At 36.2% G+C, this 27,487-nt stretch overlaps 1 protein-coding gene across 4 annotated transcripts; it reads left to right on the forward strand.

Annotated features, from left to right (window-relative positions):
* The first annotated feature begins 578 nt into the window (after positions 1-578).
* Positions 579-26,407, forward strand: LOC147410809 (BEACH domain-containing protein C2-like). 4 transcript variants are annotated; one of them, XM_086440347.1, is made up of 10 exons: positions 579-1,906; positions 3,646-4,433; positions 5,399-6,109; positions 9,090-9,224; positions 14,417-14,521; positions 15,265-15,378; positions 16,030-16,106; positions 16,418-16,499; positions 18,052-18,384; positions 26,021-26,407. In XM_086440347.1, the coding sequence occupies exons 1-10, from the start codon at positions 580-582 to the stop codon at positions 26,261-26,263; spliced, it is 3,915 nt and encodes a 1,304-aa protein (XP_086296473.1). In that variant the 5' UTR covers position 579; the 3' UTR covers positions 26,264-26,407. The 4 variants fall into 4 exon arrangements, with proteins under 4 accessions (XP_086296473.1, XP_086296481.1, XP_086296487.1 ...); XM_086440355.1 differs by having other exon boundaries at positions 18,055-18,384; XM_086440361.1 differs by having other exon boundaries at positions 16,418-16,493.
* Positions 26,408-27,487: the final 1,080 nt, after the last annotated feature.

A 27,487-nucleotide genomic window follows, 5' to 3' on the forward strand; every position in this document is an offset into this window, starting at 1 on the left:
GGGATCACAAGATGTAGATGTAGATGTAGAAGAGAAATTTGAGGCGGTATCTTTAACAGATCAAGAGAGAAATAACGTACTGGAATCTCTGGGCAATGTGGATTCAATCCCATCATCATCTACTTCGGATATCGTGACTCTCGAGGAGATCCCATCGGAATATTCTATTAGTAAAGCTGCGACAGAAATGGATAGTGTTGCTTTAGCTGACGATCCAGAGATGCTCGGTACAAGCCCTAGTTCTGAGAGACAATTGGGTTGGGATAATATCAAAGAGTCTCCTTCTTCGGGTAGTTTTGAATCTTTGTCGAGTTTCTACGGAGGAGATTACTCTTCTCCTCCTCCTTCTCAAATTTTCAGTTCACCATCCTCGAAACCCAAGCTCAAACCACCTACTATGCCCAATGTGTCTCCAGAGCTCTTACATTTGGTGGATTCTGCAATAATGGGCAAACTTGAAGGCTTGGAAAAGCTGAAACGTGTTGTATCTGGTGAGGAAACTTTTGGTAGAGAAGATGAAATAGATTCCACTCCTGTGTTGGTAGTTGATGCTCTTCTTGCCACAATGGGTGGTGTCGAATGCTTGAAGAAGACGGAGAAGATAATAATCCACCTAGTGTGATGTTGAATTCTCGAGCTGCCATTGTCGCGGGTGAGCTCATCCCTTCGCTTCCTTGTCAAGGGGATGATTACGATCATGGTCACATCATGTCACCGAGGACACGGATGGTTAGAGGATTGCTTGCAATATTGAAGGCTTGCACAAGAAACCGATCAATGTGTTCCATAGCCGGTCTACTTGGAGTTCTTTTAGGGTCGGCCGAGAAGATTTTTGTTCAGGAAATACAAATAGGTTCAAATTCTCATTGGGATGGTGCACCTTTGTTTTATTGCATCCAATACTTGGCGGCACATTCACTTAGTGTAATTGATTTACATAGGTGGCTTCAAGTTATCACGAAAACACTTACAACAGTCTGGGCCAACCATTTGATGCTAGCATTAGAAAAGGCCATGAGTGGGAAGGAAACTAGGGGTCCGGCATGTACATTCGAGTTTGACGGTGAAAGCTCGGGTTTACTTGGTCCGGGTGAGAGTCGTTGGCCGTTCACTAATGGTTACGCATTCGCTACATGGATTTATATTGAATCATTTGCCGACACTCTAAATACGGCCACAGCCGCTGCAGCAATTGCCGCGGCTGCTGCAGCCAGGTCTGGAAAATCCTCGGCTATGTCGGCTGCAGCTGCGGCAAGTGCACTCGCGGGCGAAGGTACGGCACACATGCCGAGATTGTTCAGTTTCTTATCTGCTGATAATCAGGGAATAGAAGCTTATTTCCATGCACAGTTTTTGGTAGTTGAAAGTGGTAGTGGAAAGGGAAAGAAAGCGTCCTTGCATTTCACACATGCATTCAAGCCACAACATTGGTATTTTATCGGTCTCGAACATACTTGCAAGCAGGGTTTACTTGGTAAAGCAGAGAGTGAACTGAGATTGTTTATTGATGGTTCTTTATACGAAAGCCGTCCATTTGAGTTCCCACGAATCTCAAAGCCTTTAGCTTTTTGTTGTATCGGGACTAACCCTCCTCCAACGATGGCTGGATTGCAACGACGTCGGCGTCAATGTCCATTATTTGCTGAAATGGGTCCGATTTATATATTTAGGGAGACAATTGGGCCAGAGAGGATGGCTCGGTTAGCTTCTAGGGGAGGAGATGTGCTACCTTGTTTTGGTAGTGGAGCTGGCTTACCATGGCTAGCAACTAATGATCATGTGCAGAGTTTGGCTGAAGAAAGTTCACTCTTGGATGCAGAGATCGGAGGAAGCCTTCACCTTCTCTATCACCCTAAGTTGCTTAGTGGGCGCTTCTGTCCAGATGCTTCCCCTTCCGGTGCTGCAGGTTGGCCAGATTGTTTCTACTTTCATTTTTACTAATGCACTATTTGACTGTACTTTCTATTAAAAAAGGCATTTTAATTGAATTTGAATGGAGGAACGTATTTGTTAAGCTGACCCAAGTTTTTTGGTATAAAGCTTTGATTACAATGATGATGATATAACGAGTTGCACATGTTTAGGCCATGTGATTATACGAAAACTGAAATTGTCCCTTTTTGTGTGTACGTCACTTTTCATCTAAATCTAGATCCAAATATTCTCATTTGAAATATTTAACGCAATTGTTTATTGATATGTTTTTTTTTTTTTTTTGTTTTGATAAGTATATACAAGGCTGTTGAGATGTCCGACCTAAAAGAGAAGGAAAACAAAAACAAGAGAAGAGCTACCTGGAACACATAGCCAGACCTAAAAGTAAATTCTTCAAAAAATACACATTTGAACTCAACAAAAAGTTTGCACTGAAAAAAAGCAGCAACCTAAGAACTGACAATCTAATATCCTGAGAAGAGGCCTCCACTCCTAGAAAGCATCTCCTTTTCCATTCTAGCCACAATGCCCAGCACATTGCAAATGGAAGCAACTTCCACAAAATTTTCTGCAATGACATTCTTTCCCACACTAAATATGCATTTTGGCTTAAGCCTGTTTTTGACTTCTAAGAAATACCAATTTTATGATAAAAGAATTGGCAACCTAATTTCCTCAAAAGAGTAATCATAACTTATCAAAGAAAATAATCAGCCATTAAAGTTTACTACTGTCTCGGAATGTTATGGCCAAGAAATTTCATTTTCAGTCAAGACTGTAAGGAGGCATTTAACCTGAAACATGTTTTTTTTTGGTAGGTAAAGATGAATTATATTAAAAAGGGTGGTCGAGGTGACCAGACCAAGAGAGTACAAACAAGCAAAACAACCAAGAACAAAAACCCAACATTTAGCAACTACCTTTCCCCAAGATTACATACCCTGTCCCATCTTACAAGAAAATCTTCAAAAAAGATGCCTTTAAATTCTTCGTAAAGTTTACACCAAAAGAACAACAAAGCCAATGCAGACTATACGACCTCTTGAAACATTGAATTTTTCAGATTGTCTCGATCCAGATAGTCGGTTTTTCTCACATCCGAGGCATTGCATTGAGAAAACCTCGGGTAAGAGTTCCATTGATTTCATGAGGGAAGAGCATGGTTCAAATTTTGTATTGCCTTATGTCTTGGCCTAGATGACTTGTTCTTTGATGATGATCGGAACTGGCCTATGGAAGAGTATCTCTGGTTTGTCTTGGCATGTTTTGTAATGCATCATTTGAGACCAATCTTGTCCTCTGACCGATATAATGCCTCTAGACGAGATTTAAACCATGGTCATGACTATTGTTTTCCATGAGATTTTGCTTCCATTTTGAGCTTTCTTCTTATTGGTCATGTCCCAGATGCTCAAGGAACTACCTTGTAATTTGTTAATAATTTTTTATATACATCCTAAAACATAAAATCGCAAAATATATCTTTTTAAATCAAATACTATTATGCACGATAATTGATGTGAGTGAGTTAAGATAAAATTTGTAGCTTTTTTTAAAAGTTTTGGTCTGTTGCAAACCTCTCCTATGTCGTAAAGTTCTGTTAAATTACTAGCAAATTTCTAATATTCTCCCTTGTTGATATATTTAGCTATGATTCTTGGGGAATGTGTGTATTTTTTTATCATTATTGAAAATTTTGTCATTTATCAGGAACGCATCGAAGACCTGCTGAGGTTCTTGGGCAAGTTCACATTGCTAGTCGAATGCGCCCAGCTGAGGCTTTATGGGCCTTGGCCTATGGTGGACCCATGTCTTTGCTTCCACTGGCAGTAAGCAATGTGCAAAAAGATAGCTTGGAACCACTGCATGGGACTTCTCCATTATCTTTAGCCACAGCTTCCCTTTCCGCTTCAATATTCAGAATTATCTCCATGACCATACAACATCCTGGAAATAACGAAGAGTTGCGTCGCACAAGTGGTCCTGAGGTCTTGTCAAGAATATTAAACTACCTCCTTCAAACTTTGTCTTCACTTGATCTTGGAAAGCAAAATGGGCTTGGAGATGAAGAACTTGTTGCAGCTGTTGTGTCTCTATGCCAATCCCAGAAAAGCAATCATTCACTCAAAGTGCAACTTTTTAGTACTTTGTTGTTGGATCTGAAAATGTGGAGCTTATGCAACTATGGACTTCAGAAGAAGCTTCTATCTTCTCTTGCGGACATGGTTTTCACCGAGTCATTAGCAATGCGAGATGCTAATGCCGTTCAGATTCTTCTTGATAGCTGTCGGAGATGCTATTGGGTTATTCGTGAAAAGGACTCCTTGGACACTTTTTCACTCCTTGAGGCTCCACGACGAGTTGGTGAAGTAAATGCGTTGGTTGACGAGCTCTTAGTGGTTATTGAACTCCTAGTGGGAGGGGCAGCGCCTTCAATGGCTTTTGATGATGTCCGTTGTTTGATTGGGTTTGTAGTTGACTGCCCTCAACCTAATCAGGTAGGATATGTGATAAATTTACTGAGAGTGTTTTTTTTTTTGATAGGTTATAAATATATTTTTGGTAAACTTATGTGTTTTAGAATCTCCTTTCCTATCTGTTTTCATTATTCTTTGTTACACTTAAATATTATATGTTAGTCTCTCGTGTAATTGATGTTAAGTAAACCAAGGTATTTTAGAGTTTGATTTGAGTTCAATGGTTTAGTTGATAACTGCAAATATATATGACTCATGAAGAATGACTTGTGAGAAAACGCATGATCTTGATCGCATAAACATGAAATCCAATGGTCAAGATCTATGGTGTATCCCAATAACACACATCTTGGGAATACCCATCTCGAGGATAAATGTCAACCTTTGTGTTTTGTGTTTAAATGGTTTGGATCATGTGTTTTTGTCATGAGTTATTCTTCACGAGTCACTGGAATCTAACTTATATATATATATGTATGTATGTATGTAAGCAAAAACATGTGTATGTATGTATTTCTTGAATATGTCGCGTGTGCGTGAAGGTGCCAGTTCAGTAAGTTGGTATGGCTTTGTGGTTGATACCACGATCTGGGTTCAAACTCCCCGTCACTCACTAATTACTATATATAAACATACATATTGACCTTATATTCGATTTTGTCTGATAATCAGAGATGTTAAAAAATCCTCATTTTCTACAGTTTTCTGTTCTGGAATATATCTTCACAAAATTCCGTACTTGTTTAAGAAGTGATTCTTGCTTTTTTGCTTATACTCCTTCAAAATTTATTTATTTTTTAACCTTGATGTCATATCTCTTTTGTGCATGTGTTGTTTTGGGATCATCTAAATGCTGAATTCTCATGTTTGCAGTTCTGCTATTTCTGGAAATGTCTTCACAAATTAAAAATCTAGCATAAACTCTATGTCAATTCTTGTATGATCGTTTTATTTGGACTACACTTCTATTGATGTGCCTTTCGCAGGTTGCTAGAGTGTTGCACCTAATCTATAGGCTGGTGGTACAGCCAAATACATCTAGAGCGCAAAAATTTGCAGACTCATTTATGTCTTGTGGAGGAATAGAAACACTTCTCGTCCTACTACAACGTGAAGCAAAAGCTGGTGACCATATCACTTCAGAAAAATCTAGCATAAACGATGATGAAGATTTTTCAGCTCTGGAAGATACTAGTAGTGTTCATGAAAGAAGTCAGGATGAAGCTTTAGTATCTCATGAGGGAGAGGAATCTGTTTCCCTTGAAGAGGGTTATTCTAAATCACAGTCCTTTGGTAGTAGTGGTGGCAGTTCCATTGCTGTTTTCATGGGCACCAATATTGAAAGAATGACATCTGTCTCAGAGAATCTACTTGTAAAGAATTTGGGTGGTATTAGTTTTAAAATAAGTGCCGACAGTGCTAGGAATAATGTCTATAATATTGACAATGGTGATGGTATTGTTGTTCGGATCATCAGCTTGTTAGGTGCATTAGTGACATCAGGACATCTGAAATTTGCTACACATACTCCTCAAAATTTGTCAAGTAACATTTTGGGTAATGGGTTGCACGACGGAGGTGGCACTATGTTTGATGATAAAGTTTCTCTACTACTTTTTGCTTTACAAAAAGCTTTTCAAGCTGCACCACAGAGGCTTATGACTAGCAACGTTTACATGTCTTTGCTGGGAGCATCGGTATGACTAGTGTTGGTTCTATATTCTATTGGTCCTTTTGGCATCATTTTCATTGATATAAATATGCAGTACAGACTAAATATGCAAAGTTTTCTCTAATTGCTGTCATTTCAGTGAAATGTATCTGACTTCAAATTGAGACTTGCCACCAATCCAAAATAAAAGATAAAAAACTTGGAGAGCTTCTATTGCCACACCAACTTTTGCTTATGCCAACCCAAGATGTGTGCTAATTCTTTGGTGATTTACATATGAATTGGGGTGGCGTTAGCAAAAGTTGGTGTGGTAATAGAATCTCTCAAAACTTATTTTTTGAGCTGCTTCTAAATAAACTGTACTATGTGGTATTCGGAATAATTAACCAATATTTTTGTGTGTCAGTTAACCTAAAAATCATGTCCATGTGTCTCTCCACTGACCATCTTTTTTGGTTGTTCCATTTCACCTTTATTTGTTGGAGCATTCTTGGCCATGGATTGATGTCTTTTTCAGAAATTCATGGTTTATGCATGGTTCGTGTTGCTATTTGTTTGAATATGTGTTTCTGCATCACAATGATTTGATCTTTAGTTACGGGAGGATTGTTCTTCGTTGCCATTTCTCATGATATGAACACTACCAATAATAACATCCGCTATTATCCAATGAAGTAATATCTACCCATCCCAGAAATAGTTGCTTCTCAAGTTTTGATAATTACTATAATGGGTGATATAATATTAATTGATGAGATTTGAAAGGGAGTCAACATAGAACTATAATTATGGAGAGAGGTGTTGGGAGTGTAAGGGCTTTAGAATAAGTAGAACTAAGGTTGAGTATGAGGATTGTAAATTTAGTTTTGGCACCCATTAGGTGTGTCCAGTAAAAAATGAGCTCTAGACATACCCTGAAGCAACCATTTCTATTATCTTGGGTATAATATATATGGGGGTAAAGAGATAAATGAAGATATTGTAATGCGGAACGCAACCGATGATGAGAATTACCACAATTTTATTTTACCAGTGGCGAAATCTTTCAGTCGAGGTGAATGATGGGGACGTCAAATCTTGAAGTGTAGATTTTAGTTTTTATTTAGATTTATGTTTTAAGGTTTTAATTTTATGTTTTTTTGACCTTATTTTGATGTTTTATTGGCCCATGATCTCAGTATAATACTTAGGGGCAGTTTAGTAATTTTACTTTATTTTTTATTTAAGTTTATTAGGATTTGAAAATTAGGAGAGAGAAAGTTACGAAAATTAGCTTTATTTATTTGGTATTTTAGTTTGACTAGAATTCTTGATTTTTTTTTTTTTATATAGATTGTATTAGGGTTTTTTTTTATTATTTTAATTAATGAACAATGGATGAAGTATATGATGACTAAAAAGAGAGCTTGAGCTTGATCTTCCCAACAATAGGTGTGGTGTGAGACTATTTTGGAGTGAGTTCAATATAACATTTTTTTCTTCTAATATTTTTATTATTTTGTTTTTCTTGATTTTCTTGAAATTTTGAATTCTTGAATCCATCAAGAATCATCTTTTCTTGGTTTTCTTTTAATCATTTGTTTTTGATTTTCTTGATTATTTAAACTTACAAACCACATTTTATTGTGCCCTTAATCCTTTCCCCATTTTCTTTAACCCTTATTTCATTTATCTCTTTTCCAAATCTTTAACCCTTTATCCTTTCTCTTAACCTTTAACCATTCTTTGACCCTTTTCATCCATCCTACTGAAATCGTTGTAAATATGAAAAAAAATATATTTTACTTTTGGGTTTATCCTATCTTAACCCAAATCGTAAACCCAATCTCAAATCCTTAATCCTTAACCAATCCTAAATGAGATTCCCTAAACCCCTCTATTTTCTTATCTCCCCTCATCGTCGTGCATCATATTGCCTATAAAATCGGAATTAGGTGGTTGAAAGTGGAGATGCGCTTCTAGAGTGTTATATGACAAACGTTTACCTATCAAATTAAAAGGCAAAGTTTGTTATTTTTTTCTTTGACACGTAAGAAGGGAAAATTTATTAGGTAGCAATAAGACCAGTTATGCTTTATGGAGTTGAATGTTGGATTGTCAAGAAGTATTATGTAATAAATTAAGTCGAATAGAGACAAGGATGTTTTGATAGATGAGTGGAAAGAGTGGGAAAGATAAAATTAGAAACAAAATCGTTTGGAAAATGTAAAAGTAGCTTCAATAGGCAATAAACTAGAGAAAGTTGACTGAGATGGTTTGGGCATGTTACAACTGCAGTTTTTCTACAAGATGATGTGTTTTGTCCTTCAGAAGATGAACTTGCAATCTTCATGAAGTATTGAGAAAGTGCTTGTTGAGTAAGGGAGGACTAGAGGGCCTCCACAGAGAGCAAGGTACGCAAACCAAGGAAACCAAAAAACAAACATAAACTACAAAGAGCAAAGCTTGACCCATCTACACACAAACTTCGTGAACAGCACCCCTTCGAGGTCCTTAATCAGCTTGCACCACAAGAAAATTAAGCCCAGAATCTCCAAGATCACTTCTTGAGACGCCTTCTCTATTCCCGGGAAGACCCTTATGTTCCTTTCCTTCCAAAGACACCAACAAATGGCATAGGGCAGGATGGTCCAAAGATACCTCTTCCGGCTAGAGAAAACACTGTGATTCCATTCAATGAAATGGGATAGAACAAACTTTGAAAAGACCTGGTTTATTATATTTACTTTATGCATATTACTTTTACATATACCATGGATGGTTTTTCTTTTCATTTTTTTGTTGTTGTGACATTAGATTTTTTTTAAGTTGCTACGTGGGCATGCTTCTATTTTATCGATGTTGGTTATGTCTTCTAGAGATTTCACAACTTTAACGTAGATCCATGATACTTGACTTGCTTTTCCTCCTTGATTTTACATGTCTTCATCTAAATATTTTGTTTCTCATGAGCCTTAGCCACTTGAGTATGAGAATCTTAAGCCACATACTTTTTCTTTTTCCAGATAAATGCTTCTTCAACAGATGATGGACTAAACCTTTATGATTATGGTCACCGGTTTGAGCATGTTCAGCTGTTGTTGGTTCTTCTTCGTTCACTTCCATATGCATCTAGGACATTCCAAGTTCGAGCCATACAGGTATCTCCACAGCATCTTCTTTGGGGTAATTCTGTGACAGTTGTTGAGTACTTTGTCTTGACTTGCATTTTATAAATGGACTTACTGTGATTAGTTGTTACTTGCATGATTATGGACATGTATCACTTTTGGAACCTATATGAGTTGGTTATGGGGGTTCCTTGGTCGATTTCAAACAACAAATCTTCATCGAATTTTGTTTATTTCTTTTTTGATTTATTTTAAAATTGCAAGAATATTATAGTAAAGTCTTAATTGCCAGGTTTAAAATCTCATCTTGGGGTTGTCTTGGTCAAGTGAAAACTGAGACAAACCCTGAGACTAAATGAAACATTCACAATATAGTGGGAAAAAGGTTGAGACAATCAGAAACATTCTTAGATAAACCCGAAACAATGCATTTGATGCGTAAATATGCTTAAAATAGATGTTTGAAGTGATTAACATCCCCTTAGAACCATTTGTAAATAGTACATTTTTCCACTATTATAACAATGGTATAGTGATATGTGGTTATACTAAGCTTAGATTGCTGTAAAAAATGTTTAATGCTTTGAAAAGCTATGGATAAGGCATCTTAACCAATCCCCAATTTTGAGATAAGGCTTCGATGATATAAACAAATTGTTTATATCAATTGTGTAACACTTATTGGGCTGTGGGATGAGTGTTGGACTACTCTTTCAATGGCCTTGTTTTTTTTCCTCTGGGCTGGAGGCCTTCAACAGTGCAGCTATTGCAGCTTTGATACTAGTAATATCCAATTCCATCAACCTAAGAATCTTTCATCCAAAACTTGAAACCATTTTCATGGAAGTATTAAAATACATACATACATACATACATATATATATATATATATATATATATATATATATGTTTCATTATAATTTTTTTTTTTTTTACATAAGGAAGGCTGTAAAACTCCTTTTTTTCATAGAAAAACTAGTAGGTGGCATGTGCAAACGCACCTGTATTACAAAAAAATGGATTATGTAAAATTAATTTTGTTTAACAATTAATTCGAATTATTATTTTAGAAAATTTAAATTGATAATGTAATTTTAAAAGGGTATATTTATAATTTCAACGAATTAATTTTGCAATCGGCCCTTGTCTCATTATAATGTTGAAGATTAAAAGGACAATCTTGTAATTTCAACAAATTTATTATGGGGGAATTTTTGGTGTCCACTCTCAACCAACCCTCTGCTCCGTCTACTCTCATTATAATAGTAAAGATTTAAATAATTATTGTAGAAGTTTCAAATAAATAATCTAATTTTACAAAAGTTTATTTTTGTAATTTCAACAAAATTAATTTTGCAGTAGACTTTATCTCATTTTGAAGATTTACAGGATTTTTGTGTAATTTCAACAAATTAACTAACATTGTTATGGGAGTTCTGCTTTTGCAGTTTTATTCCCTCTGAACAAAAAGACCCTAATAATTAGTAAGTTTAAATGTATTGTGGGGGCATTTTTGGTTGAAAATTTTGGTGTAACAACCTCTACTTTTTCTTCTTTCATTATACAATAGTTACAATCTATAGTGAAAGATAGTATGGAATAGAAGGGAATTGTACAAGATCCCAAACTTAAAATAAAATAAAATAAAAGCACTAGCAAGAGAGTGGCCTCATAAGTTCAATACAAAAAGAAGCATGCATTAACTTGAGTTAATGCCTTAAGTCAAATCCTCCAAATAATTTGCGACGTCCACGAAACACATACCAATAACCTTTTTCAAAATTTTAGCTCAATATGCGATCGTGGTTTATATCTTGACCAACATTTTCTGATAATATATGTCTTAGACTATGTAACAATGACTCAACATATCTAGGGTTTTTGGTTGTGTTGACATGTGTCTGACATAGAGATGTGTGTCAATAAGGCCATGCACAATTAAACCGATGGATCTGTCATTTTGAAGATATGCATTGTAGGTTGGTTGTTTGCCTTATTTTCAGAATTATGTAACTTATGGTTTTCTTCTCATCTCTTTGAGAATGCTATCCCAGTATCCAATGATTGGTTTCATCTTTTTGACTCACGCTTCTTCGGTTATATTTTTCTTTGACATGTAACAACTGCACGACATATCAAAGGATTTTGATCGCGACAACATTCATCTGACAAAGATGTGCATATCAATATGGCCATAAACATAATGAAAAACTTACGGCTCTATCATTCTGTAGATATTCATTGAAGGGATGGTTGTTTTGTTTCATTGTTGGAATCATGCAAAATCTTCTAGTTTTCTTCTCATGTTGAGCATGTCTCCTCTCTTTAGTGAAAATCCCTTTTTTCAACACATCCTAAAATCAGTCCTTGCAATTCTTTCTTGTTGTACTCCTTAATGCCCCTCCACAGGTTTGAAATGATATCATATCTTTCAAATGAATTGTGAGAACCATCGAATGCAACAACAACAACAAAGCCTTATCCCTATTATTTGGGGTCGGCTATTGAATCTTTTTCCTCCATTCCATTTTTTCTAGAGCCAAGTATTTTGTTATTGAAAGCGAGTACATATTTGCTTCACTATCTTCATCTACCTTCATTTTTTTTGGTCTTCTCGCTTTTGTTATGACCTACTTGAATAGTTCTTGTAATTGGGCTATAATTGGGTTTTGTTGAAAATACCCAAACCATTTTAGTGGACTTTCCTGAGTTTATCTACTATATTGGAATTACTACATTTTCTCAAATGCACTTGTTTCTATCTTTTATAGTCTTTCCACTCACCCATCTCAACATTTTCATCTTAGCTATTCGTTGTTTATTTTCATGATGCTTCTTAACTGCTCAACATTTTGTTCTATTTCCATAAAGCATAGCCAGTCTTAGTACCATCTTATAAAATTTTCTTTTAATTTGATTGGTATGTTTCTGATGGGGACATCAAAACTTAAAGAGTACATTTTAGTTTTTATTTAGATTTCTGTTTTAGAGCTTTAATTTTATGTTTTTTGAGCTTATTTTGATGTTTTATTGGCCCATGGTCTATAATACTTAGGGCTAGTTTAGTAACTTTAGTTTGTCTTTTATTTAAGTTTATTAGGGTTGGAAAATTAGGAGAGTGAAAGTTATGAAAATTAGATTATTTATCTGGTATTTTAGTTTGATTAGGATTTTGGATTTATTTTCTTTATATATAGATTGTATTAGGATTTTTTTTTAACGAAAAATGATGAATAAAAAGAAAGCTTGAGCTTGATCTTCCCAACAATGGGTGTGGTGTGAGGTCATTTTGGAGTGAGTTTAATATAACATTCTTTTCTTCTAATCTTTAATTTATTTATTTATTATTTTCTCTTAACTTCCTTAAATTCTTGATTCTTGAAACCCATAAACTTCAACCCTTGATCATTTTCCCTTTCCTTTAAGCTTTATCCAACTCCAACTAAAATATCGTAATTGTGAAATTTTGCATTTTTTTTTTTTGCCATTGGGATTGTGGTCATAATTGTAAAACATCAAAATTAAAACTTACGACCCAAATTCTTTTGGGTTTACCCTATCGTAGCCCAAATATTAACCCAATCTCGAACCAAATTCCCTAACCCCCCCTATTATCATCTTCTTCCCTCATCAGTTTCTGTCATATAACACTCTTGAAGCACACCTACGTTAACCATTTAGCTTTGATTTTGTCAGCAATATCTTCCTCAAATTCTGCATACCTATGTATAATATATCGGGAGATAACGAAAGCAGGAAGTTTACAAGGTCTTTTTAGACTATTGATTTTATTGGATATTTCACCTCATGGGTTTCAATACTAAGTTTATACTCTACATACTTGGTCTTGGTTCTACTTATTTTAAATTCCCTTGGAGTTCATGATCTCTATCCATAATTCTAATTTTGTGTTGACTCCCTCCCTTGTTTTATCAACTAATACTACATCTGCAAATGACCTGCACATGGATAGATGCTCTTGAATATGAGCAGTTACTTCATTTATGACTAGAGAACTCATAGTCGATCTCTAATGTACACCGATTGTAACTGGGAATGCGAGAACCATCAAATGGTCTAGAATTAAAAGGTCGACAACTCTATTAGCACAATTAAAAGTTGGTTTCCTATATCTTGTTATTCTTCCATTAGTTGGGTTATCACAAAATTTCATCACTTCTTGACCTACTTTCTACCTTAGGAAAGCACACACCCATTCTACGTCATAATTTTAGTTTGCATTAAAGCAACCAACAAAGTAATTTGTTCAAATACAATGGTCATATATTGATGTTTTACTATAGCTATGAAAACTTTGAGGTTTAAAGAAAAATCGATGAAGAAAAAAACGGAAGTGGGAAAGCAATTGAAATGAGGGAACTCTAACGTGCAATTGCGCTAATGATCAGAAGAAAAGAGTGCAACTAGTGGCCATCGTAGGAGTGGTGGTCCTAGGTTCATGTAAATAGCTGTAGTCATTTTATTCACTCAATTTAATTAATAAAAATATTTTAATATTCCTTAACAAAGAAATAAAAATAATTTTATTGTACAGACATATCTAATGGGATTTTGGAGTTTTGTGTGGCATGGTCTGACATCTTGAGTGTGTTGGACACATACACTCACGTTCCTTGCTACATAGGTCTTTGAAGATATGCTTGTTCCTTTCCTTCCAAACACATGAACCCATCAAATGCAATTATCCTCCAAACTATCTTCCTCTTAACATCCAAGTCATCCAAAAACCACCTTTGCATTTAGCAAGTAATAATGGAATATTCCTCTCTAAATGCTAGAGATAACTTACAATGAATGAAAAGGTGATTTGCTGATCCTCCAGAGGCCTTGTGTAAACATTTGCATAATTTCTTACATGCTTTTTGTTCATGGTGAGGGAGATTAGTAAAAATCCTTTCTCATTAACAACTTGGTTTAAACCTTTCTGATTTATTCGAACCATTCTCTCTCCACAAAACATTGCCTTATCTATAGTGTGAATTTGATGTTTGGACATTTTGCTGAATATGTCAAATTCAAGGACATTGTCTTCTCTAAATTTTTGGATATTTTACATGGATTATTCGGCTATAAATAACTTGATTCACAGCATGCCATTTATTTAAATAATTTCTTTCTTTCTTTCTTTTCCTCACGAAGAGCCTTGTTGAAATTCTGATTAGGCATTAATTTCTTAACTATTCTTTTCTATATGATTTCAGGATCTTCTGTTTTTGGCTTGCAGTCATCCAGAAAATAGAGGCAGCCTTACCAGCATGGCAGAATGGCCTGAGTGGATTTTGGAGGTTCTAATTTCTAATTATGAGGTATATGTGTGATATGGCCCTCAGATCTCAAATAATTTTTTTGATAAATTTCTTGCTATTCTTTTAATATGTATTTACTTCGCAGTCACTGCTGCTTGATCATGTTTACTTTTATAAAATCTCCCTCGTGAAACAATTTTTAATTATATTAGTGAAAAGCTGTTCTTTTCTGTTATAAGCGTGCAGTTAGCTCTAAACTTCAACTTCACCATAAAAGGCTGTTCTTTACAAGTTTCATCTTTTGATTTTTGTTTTCTTCTATTTTCTCTGCTCTATATACTCTCTTTCTGTGTTGGTCCATCGACCACCTGTTTTACTATTAAAATAAATTGTCTATTTATCTAAAAAAAATACTGGGGATAATATTGTTATGAATTACAAGATCAAGATATGCAACTAGGGAGAGATTTTGATTTCCAGATATGCAATTTGTTTTTGATTTGAGATCCATTAATGAATTGTTTCTCAGTTAACACCCCCCTCCTCCCCCAAACCCACGAAAAAGGCAAGCAAATGTTAAAAAAAATGTTGACAGAAACACTTTTAAACGCTTCTTGTTGTTTTAATGTTTTGTTCATGAATATTGAAACCCTTGAAAGATTACAGGAACTCCAATTTGCTATGTCATAAATCAACAATAGCTCAATTCGCCAAAACTTCAACCACTTTTTATACCATGATTTCTGTATCCGCACATTATATCCTTGTGCTATATTTTCTAATTGAATTATTTGGTCCTACAGAAAGCTTCACGTAAATATACAAATGGTGCGAGCCTTGCAGACATCGAAGATCTCATACATAACTTTTTGATTATCATGTTAGAGCATTCAATGCGACAAAAGGATGGATGGAAGGTTGGCTTTCTGTTTATTTAGGCCTTCACAGTTTTTTTTTTTTCCTTTTTTTTGGTCAACAATTCTACAAGTCTTAAAGTGCTTTCAAATTTTCCCCCTTCATATATTCTTGTTTGGATTTTAATACTTGCTACCTGGTATAACTTATGTTCTTGCATGTTCTATTTTCTTTCCGATCTTTTTTTTTCCCTGATTTTTTCCAATTTTACCAAAGTTTTTGAATTTTTCCCTTGCCAACTTATTTAAAATCCCAACTTGGTGACTATGTTCGGTACCTGCTTTTGCAAATCACTGGGTTAAGCTATCTTTTGCATTGTTTTGTTTGCATCGACTAGGTACACTAGTGAAAGAATTGGGGTCCTGTTGGCCTAAAGAAGATGCATTTTTTTTATGTTTGATTTCTTGGTAATCTTGGAACTACTGGTGAAAGTGATCCTCTTAAGAGAAGATGCATTCCTTTTCATTTTTGACTTGTTTGCATTCTTGAAACTTCTATAAAAGCCGTTCTCCCCTTCTCCATTCTATACTTAAAAATTATTTTTCATGTTTATTGAATACTGGTGTCTCCTGCAAATATTCTAGTTCTTATTTTCTATTTATCAATTTTATTCATACTGCTTTGCTTGGTCATTGCTTTTTTTTTGTTCGCAGGATATTGAAGCTACGATTCATTGTGCAGAATGGCTGTCTATGGTTGGTGGGTCTAGTACTGGAGATCAACGCATCAGGTACTTCTAAATGGAATTAGGATGTGCTGTAACTCATGAAAGTGTGGATTATATATGTGGCCATTTTCATAAAAAAGGGGTACTCATTAGGGTTTATAGTTACAACCATGTAACAGTAATCGGTCTCCAATACTGAACTGTAGGACACCGTGGCCCGTTGAACAACCAGACACACTCCTGCAGTTTATCTTATATGTTGAGAGAGATTTTTTTTTTTCTTTTCAAATACTTCATATTAAATCTACTATGTATAAGCACTGTTAATATACTTCATATTACCTTATTTTTGGCAATTCTATTTATAATTGAAGACGTGAAGAATCATTGCCCGTATTCAAGCGGAGGCTCTTGGGTGGCTTGCTGGACTTTGCTGCTAGAGAACTGCAGGTCCAGGTAGCTTCCATCTCTTTAAGCTCTAATGTTTGTTAGTTAGGCACAATTGCATATGGTTGGTCTGCTTTGGAATCGTGATTCACTACCATATCCTGATGTTAGTATTTGTAGATTCCTCTATTATTATTATTATTATTTTTTTATTTTTATTTTTAAACTTAATGTTAACTGACCGAAATTTCTTTAGTTATGTGGATTCTTATCTTGTCATCAGTATCTATGCCTTATCCCAAACATTAGGTTAGCCACATGTGCTCTAGTTTGCCATTGAACTCAATCTTAGGCCATATCTTCAGTCAAGGCATGTGTCTTCATATCTTTATTTACTACATCCTTCCATCTTATTTTCAGCCTTACTCTTACACCTGCTCTCTAAAATAATTCAAACAAAACTAGTTTGTTACAGTCGCTTACTCCTGGACCTGCTTTCGGTTCATGTACATGACTTAGCAAGCTGGCATATTCATATGGGACCCTTTCTTTTATGTTAGTGGGGATCTGAAAAAATAATAATAATAAAAAAGCTGAGATGGTGACAATTTCATTCTAAAACCTAGATGGAGCTTTTCACAATCAAAGGCATATATCATTAAATGGAATCGAGGTATGCTAAGCATTAATAGTCTCGATGGTGAAATGGAAGATTTCCTTGGATGTCGGACTTTGTTACACTGTTTCTTTGGTGTTGAATGGATGTCTATAGGTAGTTTACATTTATGAAATCCCCTGACAGTGTGTGGTGATGGCATAGTTGTTTGGATGATCACTTCATTCTCGCCATTCATTTAGTTTTGAAATTTGCAATATTAGTTGGGGATATTGTCTTTATGTTTCTTTATATAAATTTGTCTTTGCATACTTGACATTACGGGCTGCATTTTCTTCTTCTAGTTCTATATCAGTGCAAAGCAAATTTATCTGAAATGAGGACTGTTGAGTTTAGGAAGGAAGTCACAATGGGACTTTATCATTGAAAATCATTGCACCCTGTGTAAATCTAATGGGGAATACGTGAATCACCTTCTTCTTCACTACGCCATCTCTTGTGAAATTTGAGTTCATTTTCTTACGATTTTCAACATTTTTTCATGTTTTCTACCCTCTATTTATGCTCTGTTTGAGGGGTGGCTTTATTTAGATTTCTCATTTTATGTCATCGAAAAGGATTCTGTGGGCCATTTTCCCCTTCGTTGTTTCCTGGGGGATTTGGACGGAGAGAAATGATCAGATTTTCGAGGGTCGAGAACACTCACTTTATTAGATTATTATCTCTAACCCGGTTTTTGAAGGTGTTTTCTTTGAAGATTTTATTTTTAGATGAGAGTCAATCTGTAACGTTAGGATTCGTTATAGGTGTGGGGTCTTTTGGTTCCCCCGCCACCCCCCCTTGTTTTTTTGAGACGAAGCTTTGATGATTATATTTTATTAGAGTGGTTATAGATCTCTGCTTTACTTTTCTTGTTTCTAGTCAACTAAAGGAACATTCAGTACCTTCTGTTATATGCACCCAAAAGAACTACAATAATGGCTAAATCCAGCTTTTCTTTCACAGCAGACTCAAGTCATTGCAGCAGCTGCTGCTGGTGTTGCTGCTGAGGGTTTGTCACCGAAAGATGCCAAGGCTGAAGCAGAGATTGCTGCTCAGCTTTCTGTGGCTTTGGCAGAAAATGCAATTGTAATCCTAATGCTTGTCGAAGATCATCTACGATTGCAAAGCCACCTATTTATTGCTTCACACTCGATTGATGGTCTTGGTTCTCCCAATTCATTTGATTCTCCCAGTGGTAGCCGCTTAAATTCGCTAAGTAGAAATGCTGGAGAATCTTTGGAAGCCGCAGGCACACACAAATCACTTTCAAGTGATTCTGGAGGACTCTCTCTTGATGTATGTGTAGCCTTTATCTGCATATATTTTACTGTGGCTTGCGTTTGGACATTTAGAGTTATTTTTACGTTTTATTCTGGTTTTTCCCTTCATATAGTTGCTAACTTGCTATAAATCTTAAATCCATTCATGGCTTATTATAATGCCTTTGTTCATAATATATTTGTTAACCAACCAACTACTCCAAAAGACCAATCTGTTGAGGGCTTAACTGGTGTCACAGGGCATAATATAATGCCTTTGTTCATAATATATTTGTCACAGGGCATAATTGGTGTGTAACACACCTGAGAGTGGAGCGAAATATACACGTAACACTCCCCCTCACCCATAAGGGTGGAAAGAATTGAATAACAATATGAACCTAGTGCTCTGATACCATGTTAACCAACCAACTACTCCAAAAGACCGATCTGTTGGAGAGTGGGGAGAACTATGTATATAAGAGGGTCATGGGGCTTACCTGGGGTATGATACTCTCGAGAGTTGACTTAGTAGAAGTATGTGAATCAATAGATTTAATTGAACGCTCAAAATTATTTTGAATCAATAGATTCAATTGATAAACAAGCAATAGCTTGAAAGAAAATAAAGCATAAAGTTAAAAAGTAATTAAGAGAGAAAATATAATTGAATTGATTGATTATTTCTTGTTAATTGATGGATTTGGAGCTCCTTATATAGATAACTCCATCATAACAATTTAGAATCCTACTAAAATACTAAAAATTAACATTCCTAACCTATGTATAACATAATACTAATTTTCTAATCCTATTAGAACTCAAATTAGACACTTCTAATTATGGCCTAAATAATAAAAATTAATTTGAAATAAATTAGAAACTAATAAGAATAGTACTACTAAAGTAACTAAAAAATAGAAATCCTAATAGAACTAGAAAATAGAAACAAATTCTAATAGAATTATGAAACTACTTAGAATTGTAGATGTCCTAGATCAAAAGTGGAGGAAGATATACACTCAACAATTTTATTTTTTATTTTTTTGCTAATATGAGTATTTTAGTGAATTTTGGTGTGACTCCCATACATGCTCATTTTCAGTATGTTTGTTCTATGGCTTATCTCAAAACAGTAGCTCAATTAATACCTTATCATCATCGTCACTATTATCAAAGCATTATCCAAAGTTATTTCCTTTTGAATAACTAATTTCCCCATCAGATTAAGAGCTCGTGAATTTTGAGCATTCGTTGCTTGCATTTTCACCTTCCCAATCATCTGCTTGTTTTGTGAAGTGCTCCTACACTTGTGGGGGGAAAGCATTTAGTTATTTTGTTGACATGAAAGGGCACGATGCAAAAATTGTTTTTCCACAAATCATATGCCATGATGTGTGCATGATCTTTTACTGCTTATGACTTGGTACACTGTTGAAGAGATTCGAAATAGCAATGTCATTGACATGATTCAGAGGGAACTATGGTTAAGATCAACAAATGCTTGTGTTGGTTTTCACGGGATACATTATTTGAGCAATAGAATCCTTATGTACTTGGATGTCTAGCTGTGCATAATTGATTTGCATTAAGCTATCTTGGTTATGTTAATGATGTAGCCAGCTTGAAGAATAGTAGGCCAAGTGAGAGAAAACTTTGATAACCGTTGACTGCAAGATTTCTTTTGAGGGAAATATTGGAAAAACCTCCTGTGGGCCCTAATCCAAACAATCTCTGAAGTTCACAAAGTAGTAAACAAAACTCTAAAGGCATATTCATTAAATAACCCAAGTCTCCTTTTACAATGTTCTCATAAATCTATTTATAAGAAAATAACCTTGAAAGCCTCACTTAAAGACTAAATAACAAATCTCAACCATTTGTCTAAGCTAAAATAATCATATTTTAACAAAATGGTAAACTATTTCTAAATCTAGTCACTCCAATTTTATTGCTCGGTTTTGATACCTAGAACATCAAAATTTTGAGGAAAGTCATGATGTAGTTATTGTGTATCTTGAAGTGAGCTTTCTAATGCCTATAATGACTTCTTTTATTGGATGCCTGAGCGGAAAGTTATGCTTCTCACAGAGTGTCTCTCTGGTGTGCTATGTGACTGATGCATACCAATTAAATTTAAAGGAGATTTTTATGTGATGATAGTGGGACTAGTTGTGCTTTATGGAGCTGGATGTTGGTTGGTCAAGAATCATCATGTTTAATATATTGAGCACATAAAAGATGCAAATGTTGAGTGGATAGACTAGGAAAGGTAAAATAAAAAATGAACGCATTTGACAAGATATAGGAATAGCTTCAATAGGCGATAAAATAAGAGAAAATTGATTTAGATGGTGGGGTACATCCAACAAATATTGATTACAACCCTAATTATAGAAGAATTGAAGAATAATTGTCAATCTCATAATGAGAGCTTGCCAGATATATATATTAATAAAAGAGTGAATAGACGTAAACGCCCTTACATAGAAGTAATAGAAGATAAAAAACAGAAAAACATTGAACATAAACATTATTCCTAATACTCCCTTTCAAGCTAGGGCAAATATATCAACTAAGCCCTGCATGACAAAATGAGATTCAGTGACAAAAGGATCAACAGACTTCGTAAGCATTTCGGCAAACTGATCTGAAGAAGTTACAAAGACTGTCTGAAGAACACCCATTCGAACTTTCTCCCTGAGAAGGTGAATATCAACCACTATATATGCTTGGTCCTTTCATGAAGGACTAAGTTAGAGGCAAACATGATGGTAGATTTGTTATCACAAAATAAAATGGAAGAGCCAGAGATAGGAAACCCCAGTTCCGTCAGTAAAGATCTAAAGCCAAATAAGCTCACAATTGCCAAGGGCCATAGCCCTCGATACTCAACTTTAGTAGAAGAACGGAAAATTACACCCTGTTTCTTACTTTTCCATGAGATCAAGTAACTAACATGGAAAGTACAGAAATCAGAGGTAGATCTCCTATCTGTAAGAGAACTGACATAATCAACATTAGTGAAACATGATAATTGTGGCTAAGCACTAGATGAGTAGAAAATCCCAAGATCGGGACGAGACTTCAAGTAGTGAAGAATATGATAAATGACATCAAAATGAGAGGAGCACGAAGCATGCATGAATTAACTGACTACACTAACTGTAAAGGTCAAATTCGGTCTAGTATTGGCCAGATAAATCAGATGGCCTACGAGTCTCTGATAAGAAGAATGATCAGATAAAAAATCACCAGATTCGGCATGAAGACGATGATTTTAATCCATAGGGGAGGAGGAAGGACGACAACCAAGCATCCCAGTGTCCTGAAGAAGATCCAAAGTATATTTGTGTTGAGATAGAGAAATACCACGGTGTCAACAGGCCACTTCTATCCCCAAGAAGTACTTAAGGGGACCTAAGCCTTTAACCTTAATAGTACGACCCAATAATCTCTTTACTCTGTCAATTCATTGTGCATCATCTTTAGTCACAATAATATCATCCACATAAACCAAAACAATGGTGCAACGACCATCTACTACTCGGCTAATAAAGCAAGTATGATTTGAGTTACATCTGGATGGAAAACTCCATAGATAAAATAACTTTAGAGAAATGCTGAAACCAGGCTTAGGACTGTTTCATATCATACAAAGATTTGAAAAGATGACAGACCTTCCTTGAATACTCGCCCTGAAGATGAAAAAACCCAGGAGGGGGTTCATATAAATAACTTTAGTCAGATCGCCATTCAGAAATGCATTCTTTACATCGAGTTGGTGAAGGGGCCACGAGTGACATGCAATTAAAGAAATTAGAAGGCGAATAATGGAGAGTATGGCTACAGGAACAAATGTAGTACCAAAATCTTTGCCTAGAGTTTACGTAAATCCCTAACAACGAGGCGTGTCTTTTCCCGATCAACAGTGCCATCCAAGATATATTTAACATTGAAAACCCATTTACAACCAATAGTTCGCTCCCTAGAAGGGAGGGGAACAAGTTCCTATGTGTGATTTTTCTGCAAAGCATCCATCTCAGCAGTCATGGCTGCAGTCTACTTAGGATCTCGCAACACTTCTGATACAAAGAAGAAATCGAATAGAGTCAATGGTGATAAGGTAGGCTTGATAAGAGGGAGAGAGTCCTTGATAGGAAACAAACTGGGCAATCAGATGATCAATAACACACTCCCGCTTACCTTTGCGAAGCGCAATAGGCAAATGAGAGTCAGAAATAAAAAGAATATGAGTGAGAGTAGAAGAGGGTATACTTGAGTCCAAAGAGGAGGTTGGCAAGGTTGGAGACGGGGGAGGACGACGAGAGTAAACCTTAAGTGTCGGCGAAGATGAAGAGAAAATTGAAGATGGCAACACTATATGAAAGGGATCCTGTAAAGGAAAAGAATCCTGCAAAGAAGATGTAGTACAAAAGTAGGGAACATTTTAAAAAAATGTGACATCCAAAGAATGAATTACACAATGAGTAATAAGACCATAACAACGATACCCTTTTGACATAGACGAACAACCCAAGAAAACTTACTGAATGGCTTTGTCATCTAATTTGGTGCGATGAGGGGTCCTATCCTGAATAGAATAAGTGCACCCAAAGACTTCAAGAGTAATGGGGAAGAGAGGGAAGAGAGTGCTATCAGGTCGAAGAACAGGAAGAGGCACATGTTTCCCTAAGGTGCGACTTGGAACGCTGTTAAGGAGAAAATCCGTAGTGAGGAATGTCATATTCTATTATAACTTGGGAACATGCATCCTTCGAAGAAGACAACGGGCAATGTTTATTAGGTGGAATTCATGCGTTCTGCCACCTCATTATGTTTACGAGTATAGGGACAAGTCAACTGAAGAAGCATACCATGCTTATGAAGATGAGATCGAATCCCATCAGAAATAACAGTGACGTTGCATACCTTAGAGACTTAGCAGTGACGTTGTACTGAGTTTGAATTATTTTGAGAAAATTAACAAAAATAGGAAGCACCTCAGAACAAAAATGCATCAAATAAACCCAAGTACAACAAGAATAGTCGTCAATAAATGTAACATAATATCTATGACCATTAAAAGCAGTAACATGGGAAGGCCCCCACACATCAGAATGAAGTAAATCAATATTGCATTAACTCGATGCATGTGAGGAATATACGTGCGTGTGTTTAGAAAGCTCACACACAGAGCACTGAAACTTGTGTTCACTATAAGAAGTTTTTAAAGCAGGAAATAAAGAACATAAGTGCTGAAAATTGGCATGTCCTAAGTGAGCATGCCATAAATCTAAAGTTTGCGTAGAAAAAATATGGCTCCCAGAGAGTGGAAGCACAGAAGTCGGAAAAACAGTTGGTTGAGATCCAAACTAATACAACCCATCCTTTTCATATATAGGAAATACTGTAGTTTTTTGTAGTAGTTTCTTTAGTAGTTGCTTATGTTAATTCTGTAAGGACATTTATGTCTATTCACTTTTTAGGTTACACAAATATATATATATATATATATATATATATATATATATATATATATATATATATATATAGATCAAGCTCTCAGTTTTGAGGACTTGAGAATTACTATTCTATAATTCTTCTTGGTATCAGAGCCAAGGAATCCGATTTATTTGTTTTTCACGTTTCCATCGAAGAACACAGAAGTTGCTGACGTCATCTGCTGACATCATCAGGGTTTGGACGAAAATTTCATGGTTTGAATCGCAATGATTTATAGTGTTTTTTGGTATTTTTTGCCAGAATTTTAGATGAGTTCTTGATCGAATTTGTGAAGGTTTTTTAGAAAAATTAAAAAAAAAATCAGATTCTCGAAGTTTTGTTCGTCTGATTTCGTGGGGGGTTTTCGCAAAGGTTTTCTTGATGGATCTGGTCCATATGAAAATTCTCTACACATTGGAAGTGGTTTCACTCGATTCCGTGATGATTTGAAAACTCGGTGAAGACAATAGCCCAATATTTTTGCCGCCCAGCCTAGTTGCTGCTGTGTAATTTTATAATAATTATTTTTTTTGCAGTTTTTTGCTGCGAATGCTGTTTGGGAAAATTTTGTCTTTGAAGACTACGTGCAGTTCCACGACAGTAGCAATCAGATTTGTGTTGCTGTCATTCTCTACTTTGTTACAACCCTATGATAGCACCTAGGATCATTCTTTGAGACTTGCGGCAGCAGTTAGGCTGATTTTTTTTGTGGTTCGTTTGACTTGCGACTGCAACACTTGTTGCTTGGTGATTTTTTTTTCTTTGATTGAGAATGGCATCGTATCAAAAGACCAAAGACTCCAACACTGTTCTTGGAGCAAATTTCTCAGCACAACGAATCTCCAATGCCTTATTAGATGGTCAAAATTTTCAATCATGGGCTTGATCTGTTCAGCTCTATTTGGGAAGTAGAGGGAAATCTGGATGGCTTTCAGGCATCATTAATAAATCACCCCTTATTGATCCCAAAATTGAGCAATGGGAGGTCGATAATTGTACCATTCTTGGATGGCTTTTTAACTCCATGGAGCAACGCATCTATACCATGTTCATGTATCATGAGACTGTCTCCTTTTTATGGACAACTCTCACTCAAACATACGCGCATGCTAGGAACGACTCGAGGATTTATGAACTTTATCGAGACATTGCCCAAGCTAACTAAGGGACTCAGAGCGTCGCTGATTATTTTGGATTCCTCCAGTCTCGTTGGGAGGAGCTTTCTCACTATGAGTCTATGGCCGAACTGTCTGCAGAGGCAACTAAGTATGTGGTTACAAGGATTGCTCGACATCAGACATATCAGTTTCTTATGGGTTTACGTCCTGAGTATGAGGCACTTCGGACCCAGATCATTAACACCACTCCTTTACCTTCATTATTTGAGATATTTGTGACCATTGATAGTGATGAGCGTCGTCACCGTGTCGTTCCCTCTCAGACTCCAACCCCTGGCATCTCTCTGCTCCAGTTACGGATCAGATGGCTTTAACAGTCAATTCGGGTTTCTTTGACTCTCGCACTTAGGGATCTAGGAGTCGAGGTCATGGAGGTGGTAAAGGGAATGGTATTACTTGCAGTCATTGTGGGAAGATTGGACATGAGAAGTCTCGTTGCTTTCAGCTCTATCCCCATCTGTTGCGATCCTCTACCACCCCTTCTTTGGGACAACCTTCTCCTCGTGCTGCTACTGTAAAGTTGTCATCAGTTCCTTCTACTGATATGCCTGCCTCCCTTGACACTAGTGACAACAACTTCAGACTCAAATTGCTGCTATTGTACGAGATCAGATTCATGCTCATACTCACTCATCCTCAATTGCACCATCAGTTACTATGCCCCCAGGTACATCTTCTGCATTCCATGTTACTCAGTCTGGCTTTACTCCTTTGACTTGGGTAATTGATTCTGGTGCCTTTGATCATATGACCGGTGAGTCTAACCATTTTACTTCTTCTATTTTTCCTGTTACCCATAAAGAGGTTCGCCTTGCTGATGGGTCACTTACTTCTATCCACAGTAAGTGTACCATCCCCTTATCTTCTGTGTTTTCTCTTAACTCTGTGTTTCACGTTACTAATCTATCTCTTGACCTTTTATCTGTGAGTAGTATTACCAAATCTCTAAACTGCTCCGTAACCTTTTTTCCTACTCATTGTATTTTTCAGGACCTGACTTCGAGGAAGATTTTTGGCAAGGGATATGAGAGAGATGGGCTATACTTGTTTGGATCTCAACCTACTGCGGCTTCGGCATCCGTGCTTCCACTCTCCGGGAATCATATTTTTTCTTCTCAGACTTTAGATTTATGGCATGTTCGCTTAGGACATGCTAATTTTCAGCATTTATGTTCTTTATTTTCTACTTTAAAAACATCTTGTAGTGGACATAAGTTTCAGGGCTCTGTGTGAGCTTTTTAAACATACACGCACCTCTTATATTCCTCGCATGCATCGATTTAATAAAATGTTTGATTTAGTTCATTCTGATGTGTGGGGACCTTCCCCAGTTACTGCTTTTAATGGTCATAGATATTATGTTACATTTATTGATGACTATTCTCGTTGTACTTGGGTTTATTTGATGCGTTCTCGTTCTGAAGTGTTTCACATTTTTGTTAATTTTCTTAAAATTATTCAGACCCAATACAACATCACAGTTAAATCTCTTAGGTCTGATAATGGTGGGCAAGACATTTTTGATGGGGTTCGATCTCACTTTCATGAGCATGGTATACTTCATCAGTTGACTTGTCCCTACACTCCTGAACAGAATGGGGTGGCAGAACGCAAGAATCGTCACCTCATGAACACTGTTCGTTGTCTTCTTCGAGGTATGCATGTTCCCAAGTTATATTGGAATATGGCAGTCCTCAGTGCGGCCTTTCTCCTTAACCACGTTCCGAGTCACACCTTAGGGGGACAAGTGCCTCTTCGTGTTCTTTGATCTGATAGCACTCTCTTCCCCATTACACCCAGAGTTTTTGGATGTACTTGTTTTGTTCAAGACAGGACTCCTCATCGTATTAAATTAGATGACAAAGCCATTCGTTGTGTTTTCTTGGGTTACTCATCTATGTCAAAGGGTTATCGCTGTTATGATCCTCTTTCTCATCGGTAATTTTCTCTTTAGATGTTACTTTTTTTTTAAATGTTCCTTTTTTTCGTACTACATCGTCTTTGCAGGATTCTTCTTCTGTAGTGCTACTCTCTCCAATTTTTTCTCCACCTTCATCTTCTTTGCAGGATTCATCTTTTTTTCCGCCTTTTCAGGTCTATTCTCGTCGTCCTCACCTTCTCCGGACTTGCCAACCTCCTCATTGGACTCAGGTATACCTTCTTCTACTTTTACACCTATTCCTTCTATTTCTGACTCTCACTTACCTATTGCACTTCGCAAAGGTAAGCGAGGGTGTGTTACTGATCATCCTATTGCCCAGTTTGTTTCCTATCAAGGACTTTCTTCTTCTTATCAAGCCTACATTGCTGCTACTGATTCTATTGGAGTTCCCCGATCTGTATCAGAGGCTTTACGTGATCCTAAGTGGACTGGAGCCATGACGGCTGAGATGGATACTTTGTAGAAAAATCACACCTGGGAACTTGTTCCTCTTCCTTCTGGGGAACGGGCTGTTG

This window comes from Akebia trifoliata, chromosome 1 (assembly GCF_017979445.1).
Source record: "Akebia trifoliata isolate Shusen 1 chromosome 1, ASM1797944v1, whole genome shotgun sequence".
Lineage (NCBI taxonomy): Eukaryota > Viridiplantae > Streptophyta > Magnoliopsida > Ranunculales > Lardizabalaceae > Akebia > Akebia trifoliata.